Here is a 27368-nt window from a genome sequence, read left to right as displayed (position 1 = left end):
GGAAAGCGCACTGCTCCACAACCATCTGGGAACCAGCCTGGAACGCACAACACTCCTTCCCCTTCCAAGCAAGCAGCCACACACATGTGTTAAACAGCTTTAATCTCAGTCATTGCGGCTTCTCGGCACAGTAAGAAATATTGCACATGATCAACATGTTTTGTTCTGGGGATGGGGGCATCGTAGGGGAAAATCACCTTCTTAGAAAGTACAACCCAAGTTGGGAGGGCAGAGGGGGTGGGGAGAGAACCCTCCCCGTGCCTGTGGCAAAGTGCAGGAGCCCCCAACCCCCAAAACTAACCTGAGTCCAGCCCCTCTGGGGAAAAAAGGGGTGCATGAACTCCCCCCTACTCCACAGGCACCTCCCTGTGGCCCAAGGCCCACATTACCCTCCAGCTTGCAGCCCTCACATGAGCCATTTTGCATAAAGTACAAGTGAAAAGCTCTGAAGGTCACACGCTCCAGGTTATATACAGGGGCTCAGTGGCAGGAGACTGCCCTGGCTTCCCTCAGCTGCCCCCCAGCACAGGGAGGGAGCTGGGGAGGAGGAAGTACATACAATGGGAGCAGGCCTCATTCCGCCCCAAACTGGAAAGGACGAAATGGCTTTACTGGGAAGGAGGTAACCATCCTACTGCACCCCCATTCCTGCCACCTACACTCTGTGTCCTGAGGGGGTACTGTGGGCCCTGGGATCTACTGGAGAACCCTTCACCTGCCTGTAGCAGCTGTGGAGGGGCCTGAGGGTGGGGGAGAGGGCTGGGGGGCCCCCTCCCAACCAGGCTGTCCAGGTCCTGGCTCTGGGGGTGGAGGCAGTGGTGGGGCAGCCTGGGCTGTGCCAGAGTCCGAGCCAGGTGAGGTGGGGTCAGGGCCCCCAGCAGGGCTGGGAGTGGGAGCAGGGGTAGCAGCGGTGCCAGTGGGGGAAGGTCCAGGGAGGGAGGCTTCAGCTCCAGGAGGCTGCTCTGTGGGAGTGGCTGCCTGCATAATCTTCTGGCGCACCTCACGGATCTTCAACTGCAGACAAACCTTGGATGGGAAGATGTCCGCGTAGCGGGCCTGGAAAGCTGCTGTGGCCTGAGCTGGGGACAGAAAGCAGAGAGGGCAGGATGAGGTATACAGACAGACAGGATCTGTCCAAGTAACCCCCAAGACTTCAAGACATACCTGATGGGAAGAAGCCATGGTCCTGAAAGAGCTGCATAACCAGGGCCCGGCGCTGGTCCAGGGTGCGTCGCAGTGATGAGTATGGCACCTTCTCATATTCCAGCTCCCCAAGTACATCCTCAGCTTCTGTACCTGTGAGGGCACAAGGAGCATGGTTAGGGCCACAGCAGCAGCCAAGTCTCCCGACCACTATCCAAGTGTCCACCAATGCTCCTTGAATTCTATTTCACAGGGGAGTCAGAGTAGGACCCACCCAAAGTCGCATGGTGATTAGGGACCTGGTCTCCAGAACTTACTCTTGATTTGTTGTCCTTCCTCTCAGCAATACCCACTCCACTGTTCCTCTACTGCCCCCCCAACACCACTCTTACAGATCCTAGGGTCCCCACAGTGCCTGCACCTGTGCGGTCAAAGGTGAAGATATCCCCCTCGCACTTGGCACTCTTGGGGGTGTTGGGCTCTGAGCTGCAGCTGGATCGTCTCCTCATCTTGCGCTTGGGTGAGGTGGGGTCTTCAGGTGCTGAGTCCAGGTCTGTCCAAACATAAGCAAGCTCAGTAAAATTGGTCCAGGTCTGTTCTGCTACCTACCTAGGAACCAGCGCTTGCCTACCAGTCGAGTTCTTTCTCTTTTTGCGGTAAGAGCCCAGGATGGCTCGGGGTGAGGTGGCCAGAGACTGCAAGGTGGGTGAGGGAAGCACCTCCTCTGGCCGAAATTCAGGCAGCTCAGCAAAGCGCTCTTCAAAGTCCACCTCTGACAGGACCCTGCTGGAAGGCAGGCAGGATCACTTCCCCTGCCTTGGCCTGTGGTGCCCTCTTTCCCACCAACCCCACACACTCCTCCAAGGACCCCAGCCCCTGCTCACTTGTCCACAGAGTCAAAGGTCTTCTTCAGGGGCGGGGGCCGCACCTTCACCTTCTTGCCGGTACTAGCCGTCTCCTTGCGCTCTGGTGTGTCCCCGGCCGCCCTCCCACTGCTGCCCTCACTGCTGCCACTGCTGCTGCCACCAGAGGCTGAGGCTGGAGCTGGGGCCGGGCTGGGAGGAGTGGGGGGTTCCCCACGACTCTCCAGGCCCAGCCCAGGGACGCGCCAGTCTGAAGACGAGCTGGGGAATTTGCTGGCCTGGGATGCAGACAGACAGGGAGAACAACACTGGGATCAGATGCATGGGGGCAATGGCCAGAAACAGATAAATGCTGAGACACCCCAACACCTGGGAGAAAACCCAGTCCCATGGCCTCAGGAAGGCCAGGACATAGGCCCCAGGTGAGAAGGCATACAATAAAAAAATACAAAGCACAAACAGGCATGAAGAGATGAGGAGCAGGACAAAAAACAAAAATGAGCAGAGTGCAGTGAAAAGCACCAGGGGAAACCCGCCTGTGGGCTGCTGGATGCTCACCATGGTCTCAGGGCCCTTGGTGCCAGTCCGCTCTTCAGCAGGCAGGGGTGGGGGGGGGCTGCTCCGGGCCGTGGAAGGCCAGGTCTCTGGGAGTGGTGGAGGGGCTGGTTGTGTAGGCTGCCCCTCAAGCTCAGACTCTGGAGCAGGTGGTTCTCTGGCTGGGCCAGGCTCCAGGGGCTGCCGGGGTGCAGGGCCAGGCCGCCCAGAGGCACCTGCCTCAAAGGAGCCCACGGGAATGCTGGCGATGGCTGCCTTCACTTTCTGGGGGGCCTTTGGGCTGGGCCGCTGGGCCTTGGGGGCCACTAAGCTGTAGGTCATGGAGCCTGTTGGTGGGTACAAATGTGTTTGCTATGCCAGGCCTAACTGGGGGCCCATCCCCTGGGTTTCCCAATATACCATGCCCTGAGTTGGTCTGACACCCACCTGTGGCACTAGGAAAAGGGCTACTGGGGGCTGGGGTGGCAGTGGCAGGAGCCGGTGGGCCCTTGGGCAGAATGGTGGCAGCAGGTGGGGTGGTGCTAGTGGCCACAGTGTAGACCAGGCTGGGGGGTGCCTGGGATGCCTGGGCCAGGGGTGCTGAGGAGGTGGGTACAGGGCTGCCAGGATAAAATGCTGTTATGACAGGACCTCCAGGGGCTGCACAGGCAGGAGGCAGCTGAGGGCTGGGCACAGGTGACACGCCCACTTGGCCGGGAGCCAGCAATGGGGCTTGGCCTGCTGAGAGAGAGCAAGCGAAAGGTGGGGGACCAAGTCAGGGCCCAGGCTGTCTCAGCCCCACCCTGGGTCCCCAGCACTGCCTGCCAGGCCACCCCTCACCTGAGAGCAGGGGCTGCACGAAGGCAGGGCCGCTGGGCCCCAGTGAGGTGAAACCTAGAGCTACAGAACTTGTAGGCCCATATGAGGTGACTGCTCCAGCCTGGCTGGATGTAGGGCTGGTGCCCAAGGGCAGCGTGTGCCCACCTGCCGACTGCACATAGGTGATTCTGCCATAGGGAGAGGAAAAAGGAAGAGTGAGGTGAGCCATCCCTATCCCACCCCTCCCCTGGTCTCTGGGGAAGGGCTCAACTGTACTCACCTGGTAGAGGAGGGCAACAAGACTTTCTGAGGCTGTGAGGTGGGTCCGGGGAGTGTGGCTGGGCTCAAGGGCGGCACCAGGCCGCTGGGTGTGCTCACAGGCACGGGAGTCAGCTGGATAATCTGTGGGTAGAAGCACCCACAGGCTGAGGTGAGCTAGGACCAAAAGGGGGAAGGAGAGAAATGACACCTAGGTGGGAGCTAAGCAAAAGTGGGAACCTCAGAATTTGGGATTAAGACAGGATAGGAAAGCTGACAAAGAGGTGGAGGACACACAAAAAGAATAGGTGAAGATACTGAGAAAAACAGCTGGACACAGACAGGAAGTAAAGATGGCAAGGTGGAACCCCAGGAAGAAAGAATCAGGAGAAAGCAGAAACAATGGTCTATAGGGACTGACATGCAGCAGAAAGAGGAGGGAAACGTGGAGCCATAGCGAACATGCCCTTACCTTGCTAGGTGGCTGGGCACCATTCTGCACAGGTACTGAGAAAGGTGGACTCACCAAGGGCAGCGGCTGGCCAGCCCCGCCACCCCGCACTGACATGCTAGGGGCCGCCAGGGGCACTAGTACCTTCCCAGGCAGCAGCTGGGCTGAGCCACCTGGGGGCGGGGCCTGCACAGGAGAAACTGACTGGGCTGGAAGTTAAGAGGCAAGAAAGAGAAAGGTTACAAGAAAGCCAAACAGGCCTACAGCCCCAATCCTGCTGCTGCCCAGGCCAGGCCTCACCTTTAGGGGGTGGGGCGGAGGGTACAGACTGCAGGATGGGAATGCCAGGAGTGGGTGCAGTGGCGGCCAGGACCTTGCCGTTGGTGGAGGTGCCCGGCGGAAGGGTGAAACGGATGCTGGTGGTGGGTGCAGGGCCGCTGGGAGCCGCTGCCTTGGTCCCAGGGGCTGGTGCTGGGGCAGGTGCCACTTGAAGCTGCTGGGGCAGCGTGGGCAGGATGTACTGTACCTGGGTGATTCCCCCAGACTTGCCCAGGGCACCTGGTTGCAGGATACCCAGGGGTACTGGCCCATTGGGTCCACTCCCAGCACCTGCTCCTGAGCCCACAGTGGTCCCACTACTAGGGGTTCCCTGGGCAATGAACTGAACAGCAGGGGGTGCAGGGGCCCCATAGCCTGGGGTACCCACAAGTAGGTTGGTAACAGTGGCAGGTGCCTTCCCCACAGTGCCCAAGAGGGGCCCAGCCACCAAGTGTGGGGCTGGTGGGGCGGCCGCTGCTGACTTCTTGTCCGAATACACTAAGCTAACACCCAGTGGGGAGCCCCCAGGCACTCGAGACCCAGTGCCTACTTCAGTTCTGCCACTTGCCGTGTCATTTGGAGATGCCTCAGCCCGGCCAGAAGTGGGGAAGGGCTTAGAGGCAATGGGCACAGGAGTGCTGCTAACAGGTCGCACCACATTGGTGACCATGGTGGCAGCAGGGCGGGACAGGGGGGCTGCTGGGGCCCCATAGGCCAGCGATGGGGTTGGGGCTGAGGGTACTCGGGCCCCACTGCCCTCCCGCTCCTCCTTGTTTGGGGGCAGGACCAATGTCTGCAGAATGTTTCCTCCTCCACTGGGAGGTGCTGCAATGACTGAGGGACCTGGTGGCTCCAGGCCCCCAACGCTTTCAGGTCTCTTGCGCCGGAAAGTGGCAGGATCCGTTGGGAGGAACCGGGTGGTCTTGGAAGGTGTAGCTGGGCCGCCAGACCCAGGAGGTGGAGGCCGAAGTGGTCCTGCTGCACTGCCCTGACCAGACTCCTGGGCCTTGAAGGTTCCAGAGCCCAGAGAGAAGGAAGTGGCTACCAAGGCTGAGGAGACGGCAGGTGATGAGGAGGAGGAGGATGGGGTGGGACCATAGCCTTTGTTGAAGGCTGCAGGTGGATCTGGGGGCCCTGGTGGCTCAGGGTCCAATGCTGGACGGCAATGGGTAAAGGAGGAACGGATCACTGGTGAAAACACCTTGCGGCCAAAGCCCTGGGTTGAAGAAAAAGAGAGACATTCAAGTCAAAGAAATGCAGACACCTGGACAACCCTAGATACCCAGCAAGCCTGTTGGCCAGGCCAGCCTAATACACCCCTGCCAGCTGAAGGCCTCAATTCATCTTGGCTGTGACCCAACTCCAAGGGGGTAGGAGCTTGCCCTTTCCAGATCCTAACCTCCCTCATCCCCTGTGTGACTGAACAGCACCAAGCCTCACCTTGTTGCCCTCTGGGTCCTCCCCAGAGCTGTCTCCACTCTCGCTGTCAGTCACCCGCTCCTTGCACTTTAGATCAATGTCAGTTGTGCCAAAGCCATCATCAGCTAAGGAAACAGAGAGAATAGTGTGGGCAAGGGGCTAGGTGCAGGTCTGCCTAGGAGTTTATAGTCTGGAACCTGGGCTCTAGTCTCAACTGCCCCAAGCTGGTGGTATTGTCCAAGACACTAGTCCTAAACCCAGGACAATGAATACCTGCCCAACTGGAGGAGCCTAAAAGCATGTTGGGGGAGGAGTAACGCATAACAGCATCTAGTGCTATGCTCAACAATGCCTGTCTCAGGTCTCCTGCCTGGCATGATAGCTTCCTTGAGGGTAGGGTTGGGTTCACTCTGCCTGACCCGCACGGATGGCATGTGGTCATAAACAAATGTAAAAAAGAAATAAGGAGCCAATCAGCCTGAATTCTGCTCACCCTCCAACCCTCAGCTTTCTGGTCACCAGCAGGATTATCAGCCCTGCGCTGCTCACCAATGACATCATCGTCCCCTTCCTCCTCACAGATGACCATGCGTTCCTCATCACTTGTCATGTCTTCACTAGCAGCACGCTGGGAACGAGAGGCTCGGGTAGGCAACAGTGGAGGCCGCCCACTGGCTGCTAAGGCACCTCCTTCACCAGGGGCTGTGAAGGGACCTGGAGGGCCATACTGGGTGGAAGGCTTTGGGCCAGAGTATGACGTGGGGCCAGACACCATCTGCAAGACAAGTGGCAAGAAGGGTTCAGCCAGGTCTATTGCTTTTGGAAGCCCTCCCTGTCCACCCCTGGTGGCTGCACCCCACACCTGAGTCAACTCTTGCAGTGCCTGGCTGTCAACTTCCCCACCATCCAGGCTGTGTACACCACTGTGGGAGAAGGCTCGAGGTCGGGCCGAGCCAGGTCCCCCAACTGTGTGCAGCCGTTCTGTTCCACAGGAGCCACTCCCTGGAGCCTTGGTGTCGGAGCTCAGGAGTGTCTGGGCTGCAACGGACAGGAGCTCAGAGGACACTGTAAAGCAGAAGAGGAAATCTGGCTGTCACAGAGGCAAGAAGCCTCTCACCAGCATCTATACTAGCTAATCCACCCACAGATAATTCTAGATACTAGGGAGAAGCAGGCTGGAATTCCTGGGCCACCTGGTAGGAAAAATAAATCACCCACCAGCCCAGCATCTCCCTCCTGCTGGTTCTTGCCCTCTGGGGCTATAAGAAGCAAGTCCATTCCCAGGGAGGCAGACCTTCTAAGAGCAAGCAAGCCTGGAGACTTATCCTTGTAATGATGGCTGCTAACAATTGGCCTGTCTGAGCATCAGTTTTCTCACCTCAGAGAGGCAGTAATATCACTCCCTCAAAGAGTCAGAAGATCAAATCCAAAAGATCACACCAAAAAAGCACCCCAGAACACTGCCGGGCACTCCAGATACTCTTTGTCAAGTAGAAGCAGCACATCAGGGGCATTATGAGCTGCAGCAGTTCCAACTATGGTCTTGAGAACCAACCAAGCTGAAGTTTAAAATTTTGGCTGTGCCGCTTACCAGTTGGTGACTTTAAACAAATGACTTTGTCTTTTTGAGCCTGTTTCCTCATCTGGAAAGGGCTGTGGTTTTGAGTACAAGACAACACATGCCCCATGATGTCTGGCATGTAGAAAATGATCAATAAACAGCAGTTCATAATGAGATTTATTTGGATATCTCATCTGTATCTCCCTGGCTCCTTCACATACATCAACTGCAAGTTCCTTTATGGGTAATGCTCCTCAAATAAAAGCAACAAAGCAGAAAGATGCTGCTGGGGCAGGGAGTGAGCAAGCAAGCAGGTAGCTGGCAGCTCTCAGGGAGAGAGGTGGCGGGGTGGGAGAGCCAAGGGGCTGACTAACCCCCAGGGGCGGCGGCAGTGCCCGTCTCCGACATGCTCCGCTCCCGCGTCTCCTTGTGCCCTCCTGCCAGCCCCAGGCTCGTGGGCTTGGCCTCTGAGCTGGACTTCTTTCGGTCCTTGTTGCACCACTTCCAATCTGGGTGGGCCTTGAAGTGGGCCTCCTTCACCTGGCAGGAGAGGGCAGGGCGACCCTTCATTTACCCGCCCCACCAGAGCAAATCAGGAACAGTCAAGAGGAGGAAGCATTACCTGGAAGGCCAGGTCATGGTACTTCTGCTTCTCTTTGGGCCCCAGGGCGTACCACCACTCTCCCAGAATCTTGCTGACGGTCCGGTTGTCCTGGTTGGGGTGGCGCTGGTGGACCAGGGCCCGGTGCCGCTTACTGAAGATCATAAAGGCATTCATAGGTCGCCGTATATGGTCCTTCTCCCGCTATAGTAAACAGTCCAGAGCAAGGTGGTTAGGACCAGGGAAACATGCTTGGATGACCACATTATGAGTAAAACAGATAGAAAAGAGGCACCTTATTGGGGCTGCGTCCATCCTTCTCAGAAGATGAGTCTCGTTCCTTGGGCAGGGCACTGAGGGACTGTGTCCGACGTTTTCCAGGTGGCAGAGGCAACTGGATCTCCGGAGACATGATGGAAAGGAAGCTGGGGGAGCATCAGGGACAATGAGGACCATGGCTTTGGCTACCCTCTCCCCCCACCAACTTGTCCCAAGTTGTGATGCACTCACGCATCATCATGGTCACTCTCTGTCTCACTATCCAGCCGGGGCTCTCCTGGGGGGCCAGAAGCCTCTTCCTCAGTGGTAGGAGGGGGACCTTTACCAGGTTCCACCACCCCCAAAGTATGTGGGGGTCCAGGCCCTGGGCTCTCAGGGCATGTGGCTCCAGGAGGTTGCCCAGGGTCAGCATTCCCTGACCCTCCTGATGATTGCTCATGAGCAACAGCTGCCGACTCAGCAGGTTCTGAAAACACAGAGGTACATCAGAGGGCCACTGAACCACCTACTTCTCCCCATCCACAGGCCTTCCCACAGAACCCTACCCCTCACCTTTGCTCTGATTGGAGGCCACCGGGTGGCTGGCAGGTTGCTGGGCTTCACTCGGCTGCACCGAGGGGTCTGGCTGGCTGGGTGCCAGAAAGGGAACTAAGGAGTGCCAGGGGAACACAGCCACAGAGCGAGGTTCCACATTTGTCCACACTGTGGGAAAGAGACAGGTGAGCTGGGTAGCAGGAGAACTTGGCCCTGACCCCCAACTGAAGCTCTGCCCAACCCTGGACAAGGTAAGGTGGCTCTGTCCCTTCTTTACACCCCTTTCCCTAAACCCTAGAGCCTCTTGGGCTTGTCAGTGAGATGTCACTCAGGAAAAACTCCTCCCTGAAAGATCTCTAGATTTATAAAAAAGAAAAAAAGAAAACAGAAAAGGGAATAGTACTCACAACCCACTCCCCCCACACACACACCACCACCAGCCCTGCCACCAGGGAACAGACCAGAGGAACGACTGGCTCCTGCCACAAATGAGGTCACTCAGCTGCCATTCCACACTCCTGATGCCCCAAGACTTCTATGGGATTGGGGACCCCCATGCCTGTCACAACACATTCCCAGCACCCCATGTTGCCATCTGACAGCCCCTCACATTGGGTTCACAATTCCCTTTCCCTCTCCAGAGGCAGATGGCCCTGTCTTCCCTCCCCTTTCAATTCTCTGTTCCCCCAGGGTTGTGGGGGTCTCACACAGACCAGCCCCTGGTATATAAGATCTTCTTGGACTTCCTCCCCCAAGACCCCAGAGGGCCAACCTGCCCTTCCTGGGCGGGGCTCAGGTGGCTCCAGCAGCTCTCCCCCCTTCCCCAGAGACTTCCAGAGCCCATAAAGAAACCTCCCAACCTCCCTCCCTCCCCTAAACCCCCAAGCTTATCTTCAGCCCAGTATCCAGCCTCCTTGCCCAGAAAGAGGCGAGGGTGTGGTAAACTCAGAAGAAAAGGCACAGACAATAGGGCAAAAGAGAGAACTGTTATAAGTCTCTGCTCAGAAAAGGCAAAAAGTGCCAGGTGTTTCCTTGAGGCTAAGACAGGAAGACACTACCCTCACCAAGAGGCCACCCCAGGGGTCCAACCTTCAGCTCCCTGAGCTGGCACAGGAGGGCGGGCCTGAGCTGGACCCGCCCCGGCTAGACCTCTGGGTAGCCTAGCCAGGAGGGGGTTTTCCCCTCTCACTGCCCAGGTCCGGGGAGAAGTGGAACTAGCAGAGCACTGGAGGAGAGAGGCCCCCGCTAGGGGAAGACTAAGAGGAAAGGAGGGAAACGCCCTAGCCCTGGTCTCCATCATTCCAGGCAGCCCCTTGATCCAGATCAACCTGACCTGAGGTGACCCCCCCATGCCTTCAGAAACCTAGACTGGGGGAGCTATGTGTAAGGAATTGGCCTCAAGACCTGATTTTTGAGGGACTAACAAAGAAAAAGTAGCTCTCAAAGAAACAGAGAAATGGGGATCTGGAAGACAGCACTGGAGAATACTCAAGACTAAATGACAACCCTGTCCCTTACCCTTGGGGGCCCCAAAAGCCTGCTGGGCCCTCCAACCCCACAGCAGCCCCCAGGGACCTAGACCTGTTCCTTTCTTCACAAAATCTCATCAGGGCCTCCTCCTTTCCTAGGAAGTGGGAAAAGAGGGGCTCAACAGACAATGGCGGGCAGTCCTTTGGTCCTACAACCTCTCTAGTACACTACCCTCCAGGTGTCCCAGTCTGTATCTCTTTTTTGTCAAGGTGCACACAAACACTCCAGTCTTGTTTTGAGCAACAGTGTCTCACTTCCCGAGCTACGCTTATCCTGAGCCCACTACTCAAAGAACCCTCCCCCTTCCGATTCCACACCTTCCACCAGCAGGTCTCAGGCAGCTCCGATTCTAATTCAGGCTCCAAAGACACTCTGTACCCTCGCCTCCCATCTCACCACGGACCTGTTCACCCCATCACTTAAAAACAGCTGTCCCCAGGTACTCCCCTCTCACTCCTATCGCTCCATCACGTTCCCACCTGCCGTTACTAACCGCTCGGCCCCGTCGGGCTCCGTAACTTTCCCGGTACCCCTTTACTCTGCCTCTACGGTTCTCGTACTACAGCCCCATCACCGTTATTCCAGACTTAACACCCCGACACCTTGACCCCTGCAGTCCAGGGACCCGGTGCTACTGACCGAACATGCCGAGGCCACGGGAGGCCGCGCCGGACGCGGGCATCAGGGGCCTGTGGGCCGAGTACATGGTCCGGCACGGGGGAGCCCCGGCAGGGGCTCGCACCTCCTCAGCGACCGTTGCCGCTCCGCCCGCAGCCGGCTCCTCGGCCGTCGCCGCTTGGGCCCGGGGGGAACGGGAGGCCGTCGCCGCATGCCCCCCCCACCGCCCCCCTTCGGCCGCCCCACGCGGGGGTCTCCGCCGGGCGCGCCTGCGCACAGCGCCGCCTGCCTCCCGCCGCCCGGGGGGCGGGGGAGGTCAGAGCGCGCCGGCCCCGCCCCGCCCCCCGGCGCGCGCGGGGGCCGTCACGGGGCGCGCGGCACGGGGGCCATCGGCGCCGCCCCCTCCCTCTCCCTCCTCCCTCGCGGAGTCCGGCGGGCGGGGCAGGCGGGGCGGGGCGCGGCGCGCGTGCGCGGGGGCGGCCCCCTCCCTTCCCCGCTGGCTGGCTTGCTGGCTTCCTCGCTCTCTCGCTCCCTCCCTCCCTCGAAGCTCCGGCGGGTAACGGCTCTGGCCCCGCACGCCCCGGCTGCTAGCGCCGCCCGCCCCGCCTTTCCAGGCCCCGGGCCCGCGGCTCAGCGCCTGGTCGACCTCCGGCCCCAGGCAGGCAGAAGGACCAGCGTGTGTGTGTCCGTGCGCTCCGAGCAAGCCCCGCGCCGAACCACCGCCGCCTCCCCGCCCCGCCACTACTACGCGCTCCCCTCCCCCCGCCGCGCCTCCCCCCGCCCCTTCCCCGCTTCCCCCGCGGCCTTCCGCGCAAGCCCGGCCCCCCGCGAATAATCCCATTGGCTGCCGCTGCCGCGCGCGGGTCAGGCCCCGCCGCGCCCGCCCCCATTGGCCGCCCCGGGGGAACGTCAGTCATATGCAAATAGAGGCAGGGCGGGGCGGGCTCCGGTTGGCCCGGAGCCGTCCGGGGGCGGGCCCGCGGTAGGAGGGTGGCAGGAGGGCGCACTGCAGCAAAGGCAGTGAGCCAGGGGGCGGTTCGGGGTGCTGCGCTGCTGCGGAGGCCCTGGGTTGACTACGGTGCTCTGTGTCCAGCTCGCAATAGAAACGCTCACGCGCGGCTCTCCTGGGCGCGTCCGGCCACGCTGGGCAGACAAATCGCGTAGGGTGGGCGAGCCATCCCTGATGCCTCCTAACTTATACGCGCACACACTCCTCATAGACAGACTTCCATGCCACACCCCATTATCACACACAGCACGGGCACCATATGCCCTCCGTCTTACACCCACACTGTCACACGCGAAGTCATACCCCGTACACCTGCTCATACTGATGTACTAACATACACTCAAGGTCCTTCATTCCCCATCAGTCGTGCACACTCAATTCTCATACTCCCATACTCCTTAAATCACCCATTTTGTACATGCCCTGTCACAATACTTCACCAACACATCTTCATCACACTTCCACTAGCCCACATGAATCACAAACTAACATATCAGGTTCCACACTCAGTGTAACAGCATTTGCCTAATATGAGGCCATGGCCTCACTCCCCAGCCTGCAAAACAACACGTCAAACAGTCAGACCTCAGCACAGTCACTGCTTGTCCACTACACACACCCCACATTCCTCCCACACAACCACACACATTCTCATAAAGCCTCCCTAGCACTCACACCCCGACACCAACACACCACACTCTATAAACTTACCCTCACAGACACTATATTCATACTTAAGTACCAGGACCCATCAGTTGTACAGAGCCCTGTGGCCTTGCACCATCATCACTCAGCTACCAGGCTTGACTCATCTACCACTTGTGACACTACCTAGCAGTGTAAAGCAGGGGACAATTGGCTATCCCTCCTGCAACATCCTACCTCCAGGAAAGGGAGGAAAGGGCCAAGAGGAAGAAAGGAAGTTAACACTGGGGTTGTTGTGCTGGGAGCTTGTATTTTCCTGTTCACTGAATCCTCACAGCCTCCTGGGGAAATTGGCTTTATTATGCCTGTTTTTCTAGTGAGAAAATGAGAGTCAGGCTGAATAAAGTGTATATGATCATGCAGAATGGATGATACTAGTCCAGTGCTCAAACTCAAGTGTTCTGGCCTTTACTCAAAATAATCCTCAAGATGGACACAAGCAGAGAATTCCAAAGAGAGGCCCAGGAATATGATCAATCAATGATACAGAGAGACTAGTGAACTACAGAAATGTGAGCAGGTACACAGAGATACAGGGAAGGGTCTGGAAACCACCACCAGACAAAGATGCAGAGGCCCTGTATCACCCAAGAGGGATCCTGAGACCACACCCAGGAGAGGTAGGGGCCTGAATTCACACCTGGGCAGGTAAAGGTTGCACAGGCTCAGATGGACCAAGACTAGGCTCCTACACAGGCAGAACTTCCACAAGAGCAGGTAAACCCCTTTCCCAGCCTGCCCCACCTACATAAGGAGCTGAAGACATAGAAATGGGGCAAAAACTGGGTAACCTGATCAAGAGGCAAAAGAAAGGTCTGCAGCCTTCTGACCTCCAAAGATGGCAAGGCCAGACACTTGGCTTTGAGCCTGGAGGAGCTACCAGAGGGACTATTAGGTGACTGCCCCCTCCTCCCCATGCAGCCCCAGACTCAGACCCTCCATTACCTCACTGCCCCAGGGACTGCAATGTGAGGCAGAAATTGAGGCTGAAATCAATGTGGCCTGCTATCTCCCCACCACTGCCCCCTCCTCTTCCCACCGGTGAGTGAGTCACCTATTGGTAAGTTAACCCCTTCTCCACTACAGTGAAGCTCAGGGACAGAGCTCAGAGGAACCATGCTCCTCCACTTCTGTTGGAAGAGAAGAGCCAGGCATGGCACAGCAGGGAAAGAGGGCCCCACACATCTGGGAGGACTGCACATCTGTTAGAATACACAGTGCCCGTGGAAAAAGTATGAGAAGAGGCCCCTTTTGGGACAGGGTACAACCAAGTGGGGGCCCAGCCTGGCAGGGAGGGGCAGGAATCCGGGCGGGAAGGGCCCCCCTGCCCTGGGCGCAGGGCCAGCCCTATACTTAGCTTCTATTGTTCAGGGTGGAGGAACCCTGGGTGGGGGTGGATTAGGAGTGGAGGAGAGGGAGCAGGACCTATCCCCAGACAACTCCCTCTCTCCAGCCATCCTCAACCCTACTTGGGTCCTCCCTAGCTGGAAAAGACTGAGGTTCCCCAAACCAGGGCCCCAGCCCAGTCTGAGAGGAGGTACACAGCCATCTGTGACTCAAAGCAGGTACTGGGCAGAACTGTGATGTGAACTACTCCTAATTCCACATAGGTTTGACCCCTAAACTAAACAGCTCCCACAGTACCACCCCACCCTGGCCTGGGGACAGGGAGGCCAGACAGAGACACCAACAGCCACCAAGGTTAGTGCAGGCATGAGCCTGCCCAGACGCCTGGGGCGACCAGCCAGGGATGCTAACAGGCAGAGCGACTAGCAGACAAGCTCTGAACTTACGGGGCCCCATTTATTGACCCCGCAAGGCACTCCGCCCCCACCCGCGGCTCCCCACCCTGCTCTCTAGGCCCAGTCCCCGCCTGGGTGTCCCCAGCTCCCCTCACCCGCTCTCCACATACACACCCACCCACCCCGGGTGGCGTCGGCGACGGCCAGGGTTGCCTGGGGAACGAGCCCAGGATTGGGCTGGTGAGGCTCGGCAGGGATAGGGGCCTAAAAATAGCGCCACAGTGAGTCAGTGTGAGTGGGGCTGGGGTAGGCAGGAGAACCAGGAGCGAAAAAAGGCAAGAGAAAGGAGCAAGGGAAAATCCCCAGGGTCTAAGAAGGGCAGGATGTGGATGAAAAGCGGGATAGGGCCTTGTGGGTGGAAAGGTGCGGGGCAGAGAGGGGTGTACAGGCGCCAGGACTGTGAAGGCTGGTCGGCGCGAGCTAAGGGAGGCGCCAACGCCCGGGCGGAGGAGGGGGCGCCGCCCTGTGTTCCCCTCCCCTCCCAGCGCTCACGAGATTTTCCACTCGCTGCCTGGCCCCCAGCCAGACCCCGGCAGGCCCCACAAAGCCGCTTTGTGCTGGGAAGGCGGGCGGCCGCCCCACCGGCCTGACACCCACGCGGGCCGCTGCGGGGCGCGGGCCAGCTGGCACCCGAGCCGTCTGCAGGGCCCGGGGGTGGGGGCACCCAGCGCGAAGACGCAGTCGCGTAGGGGTTAACTGCGCCGGGGCGGAGGGAGTGGGCTTCGGCCAATCGGCGGTCGGCGGGTGCAACGTCAGCCAATGGGAAGGACCAATGCCTCACGCTTGGGGCCTACCCCCTGAGGCGCGCGGGAACCTGCACCCCTAGGTGCAGACCGGGGTAGGGCGCGGTCCTCACACCGAGCCTGTCTGCATCTACGAAGCTCCAGGTGCACGGTTTCTATCTACTTCGCGATCAGCAGGCTCAAAGGGGGGTAATCTCGCAGTCAGATGGTGGCACGACCTACATTTGAACCCGTTTGCCTGGCTTTTCTGCCTAAATGAGGGGACGGGGGTTGCCTGCTCGCAACCTGGTGGGGGGCAGGAACAAGGGACGGAGTGCGGGCGGAGGAGGCGACTCGGTGGGCGAGGGTCCAGCCGCCTGTGGTGCAACCGCTGCCGCCGTTGGTAATGAGAGCCAGACGCCGTCGCCGCCGCTAATGCGCCTCCCTCCCGGCCACTAATGGAGTCATTAATGCCCGGGCGCTGGGGGCTCCAGGACATACCCCCCCACCTCCCCCGCTGCGCATGCGCGCACCTGCTGCCCCGCGGCCTGCAGCCACCAGGAGGCAGCCTGACCCCTTCAAGGGCCTAGTGCTGGGGTCTGCTAAACTGGGGGAGCAAGCTTTAAGTCACCATTGACTCATAAACCCCTGCAACCTCACGAATTGTCCTTCCCCCTCCAGTCCTCTCCCCCAAGCTCTTCCCAAACTAGGGTCTCCTTCCTTTTCCAGAGCAGTCTCCAGGGATCTTTGACACCTAGATACCACGTCTTCCCTCCCCAGCTCTAAACCCTGTCTTGGCTATTTAGGGGCTCCAGAATACAGCCCCAGCTTCTCAGTCTGGCATTCAAGCCTGACCTGGCTGGACCTGTCCTCCATGTCCATGGCACCCTTCCACCAAGCCTGGGTTCTTGTGTCGGTTCCAGCCTTAGCTAGCCACTCAAAGAGTTCATGCACTTTGACCGCGCCTGGCCTTTGCTTATAAACCTACCTTGGCCTGGATTGCTCTGTCCTTCCTTTCACTACTCTGAAACCTGCTCATTCTTCATACTTCAGTTCAAATGGCACCTCCGATGAAAAGTCTACCTGAACCTCCTTCTCAAGCCCCTATGAGCAAATGAGTTGCCTCTATCCTCAGGATTCCCTATAGTCAATACTTCCTTTGGCTCATCCTTTTCTGTGCCTCCATCATCACATCTGCCTTCCCCAGGCACTTGTCCCAAGACTACTCAGTCCTAGACCTGGCAGAGGTAGCAGGAAAGAACTGATTTGAGAAAGAACTGTTTGAGAAAAAATGGAAATTAGTACTAGGAAGAGCCTGGATTTGGGAGTCAGGAGACCCAGGCTCAACACCCTCAGTCCCTCTCCAGGCCTCATTTACCCTACCTGCCCAGCTATAGTTGATGGGTACTGCCCTGACTCTAAGTTGGCACCACAAGCATCCCCTGGGAGGCAGAGGTGGGGTTGATCTGGGTCATGCCCTCTAGCAGGTGGGTGGCCACAGGAGCTGCTTTCCTGCCACCCTCCACAGCCGGATCTCCTAGCTTGGCCCATACAGCCCCCGCCTTCCTGCCTGTCTGGGGAACAGGTGCCCGGATGACTGCAAGATGGAGCCTAACACTTCTCTGGAGATTATGAGGACAATAGTGGGCAGTTGATTTGTGAAGGAGTAAGAGGGGGGCCCCCATGCCCAGACAACCTCCCAGTACTTCCCAAGAAGGAATAGGGGACCTGGTGCTTAGCAGTTGCTCACTGACTTAAAATAAGATCAGAGAGCCAGGCACAATGGTGCATACCCATAATCCCAGTGACTTGGAAGGCTGAGGCAGGAGGATTGCCAAGTTCAAAGCAACTTAGCAAGATCTTGTCTCAAAAAGGGCTAGGGATGTAGTGCATTAGCTAAGCATCCTTGGGTTCAATCCCTAGTACCAAAAAAATGTGTGTGTGTGTGTGTATGCGATGTGTGTATAGGATGGGGTGTGAGTTTGGGATGGGGGCAGCAACAATGTGTAAAGACTAGGAGAGAGCCAAGGGGTCAGGCCATGCAGGCCCAGGGAGAAGAGGACCCTAAGACTGAGAACCAAAACAGCTTGGGCTGGAAGCTCTAACAAGGACTGAAGTCTAGAGAGGGACAAACCCACAAAGGTAAAAAGCCAGACTCACTCAGGCAGCCTGAGGTTCAAGAGAGATACAGAAATAGAGAAATAAGAGAACAGGGACATGTAGGAACCCAGGGGCAAGACAGACATACAGTGGTTTGAAGGGAGACAGAAGTCCAGAGAAGAGGCAATGCTTGTCAATAAAGGGAAGCCATGCAGGAAGCTGGAGCTGGGAGGGAGACTGCGCCAGGAATGGAACTGAGACATCTGGCCTCCTAGGCTGGGACTAAAGGCTTGGGTGGGGTTCTTCTCCTTGAGAGCAGGCGGGAATAGTCAGAGGGAGGTGGCAAAGGCAGCTGGCTAGCCATGCCATGCACAGAATGCAGAGAATGCCGGCAGCCTGCCCCAGCACATCCCCCAGAGGAAGCAAATGCCTGGCGGGGGGCAGGAGCAGGCAGGCTGCCCTGGGCCACCCCCTCACACCTGCTAACCCTCGCACAGATGGGTAAAGGGGGCCAGGACTGCGGTCTCACTGTGCCAATGGAGGCAGTCTGCTCTATTTGGGCCTGAGAGGGAGGAGGTCCCAAGGTACCCACCTCCCAAGGTTTTAGAGAAGTCTCTGGGAGAAGAATGAAAGGGCCAGCTGACTGGGGGGGCGGGGGTGTACAGCCTGGATACCTCAGCATGAGTGTTGTTAGGGAGGCGCTGTTCAGAACTGCCAGGACAGGAACTGGACAAGTTCTGACAACCAGGTAGCCTCCAACAAAAGGCCTCGTTTTTCTGAACTTCAGTTCTATCCCTGGACCATAGGGCTGGTAATCCTTGCTTCACAGCATCAGGTGGATTTGATGAAATGTCCCCAAGCCTGGGGTTGAGCTTATGCTATATGCTCAATTAAAAAAAGGTTTATTATTGTTTTTATTGATAGTGCTTAAAAGCCTGAGATCTTGGGTCAGATAGCTTGAGTTCAAATCCTGGCTTGCTTCTTAGCTTGGTGACCTCTCTGGACTGCAGTTTCCTTCTCTGGCCAATGGAACTGACCTCCAGGGGGCGTTTCAAGGACTCAATCATGAAAAGCTCAGCAGGGATCTGGAACAGCTTATGAGGCACAGGCATCCCCAGTGCTCAGTAAGTCATTACTAGCTCTTAGTGCAATATGGTGATTGGCAGACCTGGTTCAAGGTCTGGGCCTGCCCCTCCCTGGCTGGAGACCTCAAACGGGATGACTTCCTTTTTGACCTCACTTCTACTTTGGAAAATGATGGTAAAAGCACCTGCTTGGAAGGCCTCAGCATCACCGGCAGCAGTGCCAACCCTCCCCACTCTGCAGCAGTGAGGGTCATCTGAGACAATGCTCTAGGGCCAGTGAAGGGATTGTGGGCGTGTGGGCGGTGGGTAGTGAAGGGGTGGTTGGAGACCCTCTACTTTAGTTTCTTCTTCTGCCCAAAGGCAGAAATCTTGTCATGCCTACTTCTGAGGAATTTTGCTCATATCAACTATACCAACAAATGCAAGGGTCAAGGGAGGGGTGAAACACAATGCTAACTACCTCAAAATGTGAGTTGGGGAGTAGGCATAGCCCATGCCCTGTGCCCTGGCTCTGGAGACAGGCCTGGGCTGGAGCTGTGTGAAGGCAGGGCCTGGTTCCATCCTGAATTGGCACTGTCCCAGCTGAAGCTACAGCAACTCCTACCCACATCCACACCTTCCTTTATCCATGGTCACCCTGCCTCTGGTCTCAGGGATTTGGTGCAGCTGTGGTTGAATCTGCTCAAAACATTCTACAGCTCCCTAGTACTCTCAGGATAAAGTTCATAAGTCTTCTAATGGCCCTCTGCAACTGGACCCTTGCTCTCTAATACAGCTGCACATCCCAACACTCACCCACCATCCATAGCCCTTGACTTCAACGTCCTGTAATGTCCTGTAATTATGTCCTTCCACCTTTCAATCTTTGCCCAGACTCTTCCTTCTGCCTGCCTACCTCGCCCTGCTCACACCTGTAGAGCCTTCAGGTTTTAGTTCACAGGCCTCGGGTCCCTGCTCCAAGAAGCCTTTCCTGAATTTTCAGACTGGATCAGCTTCTTCTCTGGGCTTCCAAGGCCTCCTGGACTTCCCCCAGCCTATCCCTGACCATGCTAGACTGTCACTGTCCATTATAGGTCTGTTGACTCCAGGGATTGTGAGCCATGTGAGGGCAGGGATGTGTCTACAGCATCATCCAGCACAGGGCTGGGGACAGATAGACAAAGAGGAGGCCTTGTGCCAACAATAGATAAATAAAATGGTTGCTAGGGCTGGTGACAGTTCTGTCATCCTTGCTCTGAGTTGCTCCTAAAGGCCCAAGCTGGTCTGGACCCCTGGCTCTCCAGCACCATCTCAGAAGCGCCACTCTTCCAGCCCCAGCCTCAGCCCTGCAGCCACAGACTTCCTCCCCTCTCTTCCTAGGCTGTCCTCCTTCCACCTTGGAGCCTTCCCACAGGCCCCCTTCAGGAGGCTCTTCCAACCCTAGAGTTGCTGGTTTGGACTCATCAATTAAGATAACTCTTGGTTTACCCACTCTGACCCAAGTGTTGCCAGACTGGATTCACACCTGGAGGGGTGTGCAGCACACCCTGGCTCCCTCCATGGTACTGACCACATCTGTAATGTTTAATGGGCTCCAGTCTTTGGTCCTGCCACTGCCTGGAAAGGACCTGTTAAAGCCTTGGTTTTTCCATCTGCAAAACAGTATTATAATCCAGTGGTCATAAGCTGGTCTGCCTAGGTTTGAAGGGTAGCTCCAGGATTCATTAGTCATGAGACCCTGGGCAAGCCACTAACTTGGCCTCAGTTTCTTCTGAACAAGAATAAACAGGCTGGGCTGATTGGCACATGCCTGTAATCCCAGCAGCTCAGGAGTTGAGGCAGAGGACTGCAAGTTCAAAGCCAGCCTCAGCAACTTAATGAGGACCTGAGCAACTTAGCGAGACCATGTCTCAAAAAAACAAAACAAAACAAAAAAACCAGAATAATCATGTCAGCCTCCTGTTGGAGTTGTTATACAAACAAAAGGAGCTAACATTTTACAAGTGTTTAGAATAGGACATGTATGTGAATGCTATATTATGGAATGGGTGTGAAAACTTGTTGAGATAACCCACATGCAGTGCTTATCACAGAGATGCCCCTGCCCAGTCCAAGACATGGGAACTGTCACCATGATTATCAGCCCCAACAGGGGCCTGACATGGAGTGTACATTCAATAGAGAACTGCTGATTGATGGACCCCCTGAGAGCATGGTCCATAATAGGCAGCATCTGGAAACACACATCAAACCTTGAAAGTCCAGTCCCCTGCCTGAGGCATATACAGCAACATCTGAGCAGAGAGGGAAGCCAGCCTCTCCACAAAACCTTGAAGAGGCCTATTCAAAGTTAGCCCTTGCCCAGCCCACCCACCTGCCCTCTTACCTGTTCCAGGCCGGCCCATGATGACTTCCTTCTTGGGGGCAGGGTGGCTGGTATAGCTGCTGGGCACCAGGACAGGCAACAGGGCAGCAGGTGAGGGATGGAAGGCCACAGGCTGGAAGGGCGAAGAAGCCAGGCCAAAGGTGGGCATCGGCTGGGCCACAGCAGTTGGCGCAGCTGGAGGCACGGTGATGGGCACAGGGGCCGGCAGAGGTGGGGGCAGGCCAGGCTTCCCACTGGCCACCCCAGGGGGCACTGGGGTCTCACGGCAGCCCCGCCCAGGTCCCCCAGCCCGTGCCTCACCAGCAGTGCCCACATCCCCAGGGAATTTGGAGGGCAGCGGCACATCAGGGTTACGGACAATGACAGGTGAGTCCCGCTGCACAGCAGGCACCCTGCGAACTGAGGGCCCTGGATCCGAGGTTAGGCCGGCAGGTGGGGGCAACAGCAGCAATGGCGAAGGCTGGCGGGAGCGAGAGAAGGGCACAGCAGGTGATACGGCCCGGAAGCCAGCCGGTGTGGAGGGTGTAGGTGTGTGGGACACGGAGTCCACACTAGAGTCTAAGCTGTCGCCCTTGGGGAAGTCTGGGGCAGCTCCTCCACCCCCTGTGCCAGGGGCCCCCAATGACCCTGGGTGGGGCAGCAGCTCGGTCTTTCGTCTCCCGGGGCTGATGGGCACGGTAAAGGTTAGGTTGGTCTGGAAAGTGGGTAGAATGCCAGAGGAATGGCGCTCTCGAGGGGCAGGCGGTGGTGGATGGGGACCCAGGTCTGGTGGTGTCAGAACGCCTGCCTTAGGGGTGCTGGCACTCAGATGACGACTGCGAACAGCGGTGCGCTGGATGACTGGAGAGGCATTGATGGGGCTGAAGTTGGCAGGGCGGAAGCCGAAGAGTGGTGAGGGTGAGGGTGACGGGGCAGGCGAGAAGGGTGACTGCGTAGAAACGGGTGAGAAGGAGGGTGTACCGGAGCGGGAACTGCCCAAGGACACCAGCATCACAGCGGCCTCACACTCATCGAACTCAAAGCGTGACAGGTCAGTGGGGGCCACCAGGCGTGGGCGTGAGTCTCCCCGGGCTGCCACGCTACTGGCCTCACTGTCCCTTGATGTCTCATCACCCCAGTCAAACTCGGTGCTGCCCTCACGGGCCGCCACGCCAGCTGGTCGCCCAGCCCCACCGGGCCCACCGTCAGCCAGGCCCTCCATCTCCTTGGTCCGCATGGACAGGTGACGTGAGCAATAGCCCCGCCTCTGTGACTCCTTCATGCAGCCATCTCGTGAACACAGCCGCCGCCATTGTTTGCCATTGAACTTTTTCCGTATTCCATTGGGTGTGCAGACGACATCGCCCTTCTTGTACTTCTGCTGGGCAGCCGTCAGTGGTGTGCGGGCTCGGGCTGCTGGTGCAGCCCCCTTCTCCAGTGAAGCCACACTGCTACTCCGGCTGCCACCCTGGCTCCCCTCCTGGCAGGGCGAGGGCTGCTCACCAGGGCGGCCAGGGCCAGCAAAGGCTGGGGATTTGGGGGGAGGTGACAGGAGTTGGGGTGGGGGCAGTGGGAGCAGGGCTGGGGTGCCCAGGGCTGGTGGGTGCTTCTCCTCACCCTCCTCACAGTGAGCCCCAAGGTTGCCACCGAAGCTGATCTTGGAGACCTCAGCATCCTCGGGCTGTTTGGGGTCCATGGCAGCAGGGCAGGGTGGAAGGGCAGACCCAGCCTCGGCCTGCTCTTCCTCAGGGCCTATGGGGGGTTTCCTCAGCAGGGCTTCAGGTTCCCATGGTGGCCGCAACAGGCGTAGGCTAGAGCGAGCCACCCACACAGCCTCCTCAGGTTCACGATGCAGCGGCTGCTGGGGCTGTGGTAGGGCGCCTGAGCCAGGGCTGAGGCGGACCTTGTAGGCAGCTGGCTTAGTAGCCACCTCCACCACCACGCCCTCACGGTAGGCAGCCACGCCAGGCTCCACACAGGTACAGACAGCTGTACCCACCACCAGTGCACCCGGTGGTGGTGTGGCATCCAAAACCACATCCACACCACCACCTGGCACCCCCTCATAGAAAGTCAGGGCCCTGTCACCAGGGAACTGCACACCTAGATCCTGGCTTCGGCGCACCTGGCGCACCACAGCAGGCAGGAAGAGGCCATCACCACGCCTAGCCAGCACCCGCTGGGACCGCAGTTGCCGCAGGTCATAGCCGCCACTGGTGCCTCCAGGGGGCCAGGGACCTGGACCACAAGCCTCAACAGACTCATCCTCCAGGTCGGCTGAGTGCTCACTGGCTGTGTCAGTGGAGGAAGAACGGGTGGAGGTGGGTAGCCGTGGAGGCACACCCAAGGTGCTGGCCTCCTCAGGGGTCCGTTCTTGTTCTTCAGGGACCCCAGCCACCCCACTGTTGCCAGCCCCATGCTCCTCTACATACTTCTTCTTGGGCGCACGAGACTTGAATGTGGCTGTCTTACGGCTGAGTGAGGGTTCCCATCGGCCTGCCTCCCCATCCCCCTTTGGGTCCTCAGCTGGACCTGGGGTTGGGTCACTGGGGTGTAGCTCTGGGGGTGGCCCCTCAGCCCCAAGGCCCCGCTCAGTCTCTTCCTCCTCGCCTTCTTCAGCCTCTTCTAGCCCCAGTTGCTGTTGTGGCTGTGCCTCTTCATCCTCCTCCTCTGGCTTGTCACCCTCCCCAACCCCTCGCCGCCTCAGAGCCTTGGCCCTGGTGGCTGGTGGGGACTTGTTGCCATTGCCAGGACCTGAAAGGCCAGTGCATGCTTTCTTCATTGGCTTCATCTTTTGTCCACCTACAACATGGGAGAGCAGACGGGGATCACTGGGAGAAACTTAGGAAACCCCCCAGACCCAGTGTCCCCCAATATTTCTTACTTGCTGAGTCCATTGCCTCAAGTCCATGATCCCCAGAGCCTTCTCCCTGGCTGTTCTCAACTCATGTGGGCCCTAGCTGTCACCCAGATACAGACTGGCACTTGCATTCCCTGAGCATATACACTCTGGCTCCTTGGGGAATACTCACATGTACCTGCTCTCTCTGCAGAGGACACAGAATGTGCATGCACATGCTCCAACAGCCCCAAGGGGATGTGAGGAGCACTGACAGTTCACACCTATGGAGCACCGCTTTGTCTGAGCCCTGTGCTAAGCTTGCCTTTGCTAACTCATTTCATCCTCCAACAACCCTAAGAGGTGGGTGCTACTATCAGCCCCATTTTATATTTGAGGAAACAAACGGCACAGAGAGATTAGGCAACTTGACCAAGATCATCCAGCTAGGAAATGGCAAAGCTAGGGTCTGAACCCAAGCAATCTGCCTCCAGAATCTGCACTCCTAACCATTTCAGTGTGCTGCCTGTCACATGATCCAGAGGGCATGCTTAGTCTCACTGTCACCATCCAGAGAGTACACACACTCAAATGCACACACATATATAAGCACCAGGCCAGAGAAAAGGAGATGACTGGGCTGTGATGTGAGCCTCTCTCCCTCTACCTTCCCTTCATCCCTCTGGGCAGCTGGGCATGGCCAGGCACTGTGGAAAGGAGTGGGTAAAGAGAGTCTCAAAGGATGGCTGCCCACTCTGATCTGCACCTCAAGCTTGCCAGATACAGCCATCTCCCCAGATCCTGGCAGGGAGCAGCCAGGGGCATATCTGGGGCAAGAGCTCACAGCCAGTGCTGCCACAATGCCATGCATAAGCACATGTACACAAACAAACACAGGCACACACTCATGTCATCAGTCATCACACAGTGGGACACAGAGCTGTACCCCAGGGTTTCTCTGACCCACTGGACAGGAACCTGCCCCTCCCCCACAGCACAACTGTGATACCCACAAGCCCAGCCCCCTCCTTCTGGCCTGCATGCATCTCAACCCTGACTGGGCTGGCTCTGACAGTATGGCCCAGTAGGCTGCTCCCCCACCCGGGGGTCGCCAAATATGCCCTCCAAATCCAGGTGGGGATAAATAGGATAAGGTCAAAAAAAGCAGGACAAGCCCAATAAACCAACCTCACCCACTTCCTGAACAGTCATTACTGCCCGCCCCCTTTCAAGCTGCCCTGAGAAAGGGAAAAAACTTTACTCTCAAGTCACTCTCAAAAGAGGGCTTCCAGGATGGTTGGGAGGGCCCAGGAGCAGAAGATAAACACAGTCAGAGGCACCCCTGACAGTCTTCAGGCTCCCCAGGGATCCCTGGCCTCATGCTCTCCCACTTGGGCCCTGTTCCTCCTACGGACCCTGTAGTCCCAGGCCTGTCCCTTCTATGGGCCAATCCTGTGGTTCTCATAGGCAAAGCATAGAAGGCCAGGGAATGGCACCCAAATGCCCAGCAGTTCAACAGCCATCACCACCTTCTCCCCTTTGATGGGCTAGGCAACATTTCTGGGGACTAAGATCTGGCCCCAGTCCTGTCTAAACACAAACCTTTAGATACCCCACCCTGGGCCTACAACCACAGCCAGGCACCCCTAGACCCTGCTGCCCGGCCCACCCTCTTCACCCCAGAAGCTAAGCCCCTTTTTTCCCTGAGGGCCTGCTTTCTTCCCATCCACCCCTCTCTGGAAAACTCCCACTCAGGGTCCTCCCCTCCCTCAGGATCTGAGCAGCAACTCCTGAAGCCCAGGCCAGCCTAGGCCCTGGCTCTGTGGAGTCTCATTCCCTCTGTTCCCATCAACCTTCCTGGCACCAGCTTCTCTGCCACTCTCTTTCTATCCTGTCACCACCTCTACCTCTCTCCTCACAGGCCCTAAGGCCCCTCCTCTGTTACCCTCTCCCTGGCACCTCCATTTATCTCTATCACCTATTCCTCCCAGTCACCCTCCTGTCAGCCATCTCTGGACCTGACACCTTCTCTCTCCATCACCTCTCCTAGTCACCCCCTCCAACTCTGACCCCTCCCTCCCCCTGTCACCCTGATCCAGTCCTGTCACCCCTCCATTCCTGTTACCGGTTCTCTGCCTACCACCCCTCCCCCCCATCAACCCTCTTCTATCACTCCTCTCTCCACCACTTCTTCCACTCCGTGTCCCCTTCCCACCATTCCTCCCACCTCTTTCCCCCTGTACCCCCTTTTCCGTGTCCTGCCACCTGTCCCCCCTCGACCCCCAGTCCCCCACACCACCGCTGCCCATGTCAGCCCCGGCCCCGCCCCTCACCTTGAACTCGGCGAGGTTTCGGGGCGGGGGGCCGTGGCCCAGGCTTGGTCCGGTCCGGTCCCTCCCCGCCCCCCCTCCAGCTCTCCCTCTCGATTCTCCCTTTTTTTTTTACTCCAACACACAAAATGGTGAATGGACCTGCAACAGCTGGAGTGACCAGCCAATCAGCGGTCACAACCCCGCTGACTGGCGCCAGCCTAGTCCAATAGATATTCGCAGCCTAGTCGGCTCCGCCTCCCAGCGACGAGCGACGCTCGCAACGACCAATCGTACCCTTGCGGCAGCGCTAGGAGGAAGGGCCAAAATCCAAGACCGGCCTCCCTCCGGGACCGACACCAACCTGAGCCTACGACCGCCTGATCTGCCTAGAGCCCGGCCCTACAACAAGTGATGGACACTAGCCTTGACCAATTGCAGGTCAGTTTAGTGCCCAATGACTAATACAGTACCCAATCACCATGCACTCTAGGCCGGAACCCAACCTCTGTGAGGGACAGTAGCCAATTAATGAACGAAGGAGGGGCTAAGGAACAGACTCTCCAATGAGCAGGCTTAGAAGGCGTGGCCCGAGCGTTTGTTGACCGGCTAGTCGCAATTCCTGCTGGGAATAGTAGTCTTCTCACGTCTCCAGCAGGTAGTCGACAGTACAAGGCAGACTACAACTCCCATGTGACAGAGTGCCCAGAGCACCAAAGAACCCGGGCGAGGAGAAAAAGTCGGAAAGGGCTGTTCCTTGTGCGTCTCTCTGGACACCAAGAACATCTTAGACCCAGGGCCCCAACTCACCTGGATTCTCGGCTCTGGCGTCGCCAGTAGCTCCTCTCAGTGGCGGCGGTAGCGGCACGAGGGGGAGGTGCGAGGAGCAGCCAACCGCCAGCCACGAGCCCCGCAGCCAATCAGCAGGGGCCTGGGCGGTGCAATGACCTCACCGGTTCTACTCTCTTGCCCCTCCCCCACGTGGTTGTTGCTGCCGGTAGCCGGAGTAGGGAAGTTTGGGGTGGGGGGGGATGGGAGGAGAGACAGTGATGTCACCTTTCCCCTGCTCGATTGGCTGTCGGGTGGTCAAGACTACAACCAATCAACGATCTCGAAAAGTCTGGCGCGGCCCCGCGGAAAGCCCTGTTGCCACCGCGAGGAGAGAGAACGCGCGCTTGTCGGGTGGCGCGCGCTACTGTGTAGGCAACGCTCACGGCCTGGGGCTTAGGGGCCCTGCGGACAAGTCATCACCTCAAAGATTTTGACATTTAGGTCAGCTCGGTTTTCTGACAACCCCCCGAAGCTTCATGGTACTTCACACTGCATTCTGGGAAGTACACTGTAGTGTTCTCACCTGGAGAAGGGAGATTTTTTAAAGGTCGTGGGATGAGATATCACACTGGAAGTGTAGAGGAGAGGGTATTAGTAATGGATGCCTGCTGTCCAAATATGGGGTTTACACCAGGTGTGAATTTGTCTATGTACATGCATATCCTTCATATCAGATTTACTGTGCATCAAGGGA

General features: G+C 57.8%; 1 protein-coding gene across 7 annotated transcripts; it reads right to left on the bottom strand.

Annotated features, from left to right (window-relative positions):
• Positions 1 to 85: 85 nt before the first annotated feature.
• Cic (capicua transcriptional repressor) lies at positions 86 to 26786 on the bottom strand. 7 transcript variants are annotated; one of them, XM_046455616.2, is made up of 21 exons: positions 26654 to 26786; positions 20717 to 23497; positions 8799 to 8948; positions 8478 to 8712; positions 8263 to 8392; positions 7989 to 8171; positions 7741 to 7906; positions 6668 to 6870; positions 6355 to 6580; positions 5827 to 5930; positions 4369 to 5602; positions 4090 to 4277; positions 3640 to 3761; positions 3381 to 3547; positions 2988 to 3281; positions 2565 to 2887; positions 2028 to 2284; positions 1775 to 1929; positions 1565 to 1696; positions 1165 to 1296; positions 86 to 1079 (listed from the first exon to the last, which is right to left on the bottom strand). In XM_046455616.2, the coding sequence occupies exons 2-21, from the start codon at positions 23484 to 23486 to the stop codon at positions 712 to 714; spliced, it is 7539 nt and encodes a 2512-aa protein (XP_046311572.1). In that variant the 5' UTR covers positions 23487 to 23497; positions 26654 to 26786; the 3' UTR covers positions 86 to 711. The 7 variants fall into 7 exon arrangements, with proteins under 7 accessions (XP_046311572.1, XP_046311571.1, XP_046311573.1 ...); XM_046455615.2 differs by lacking the exon at positions 26654 to 26786 and adding an exon at positions 25868 to 25997; XM_046455617.2 differs by lacking the exon at positions 26654 to 26786 and adding an exon at positions 25868 to 25997 and having other exon boundaries at positions 1775 to 1926.
• Positions 26787 to 27368: the final 582 nt, after the last annotated feature.

Source organism: Marmota monax, unplaced genomic scaffold, assembly GCF_021218885.2.
Source record: "Marmota monax isolate L192 unplaced genomic scaffold, Marmota_monax_Labrador192_F-V1.1 WCK01_AAM20220418_F8-fsc00149, whole genome shotgun sequence".
NCBI classification, from domain to species: domain Eukaryota; kingdom Metazoa; phylum Chordata; class Mammalia; order Rodentia; family Sciuridae; genus Marmota; species Marmota monax.
The sequence above is the reverse complement of the archived record's forward strand: the minus strand, read 5'-3'. Positions and strand labels throughout refer to the sequence as shown.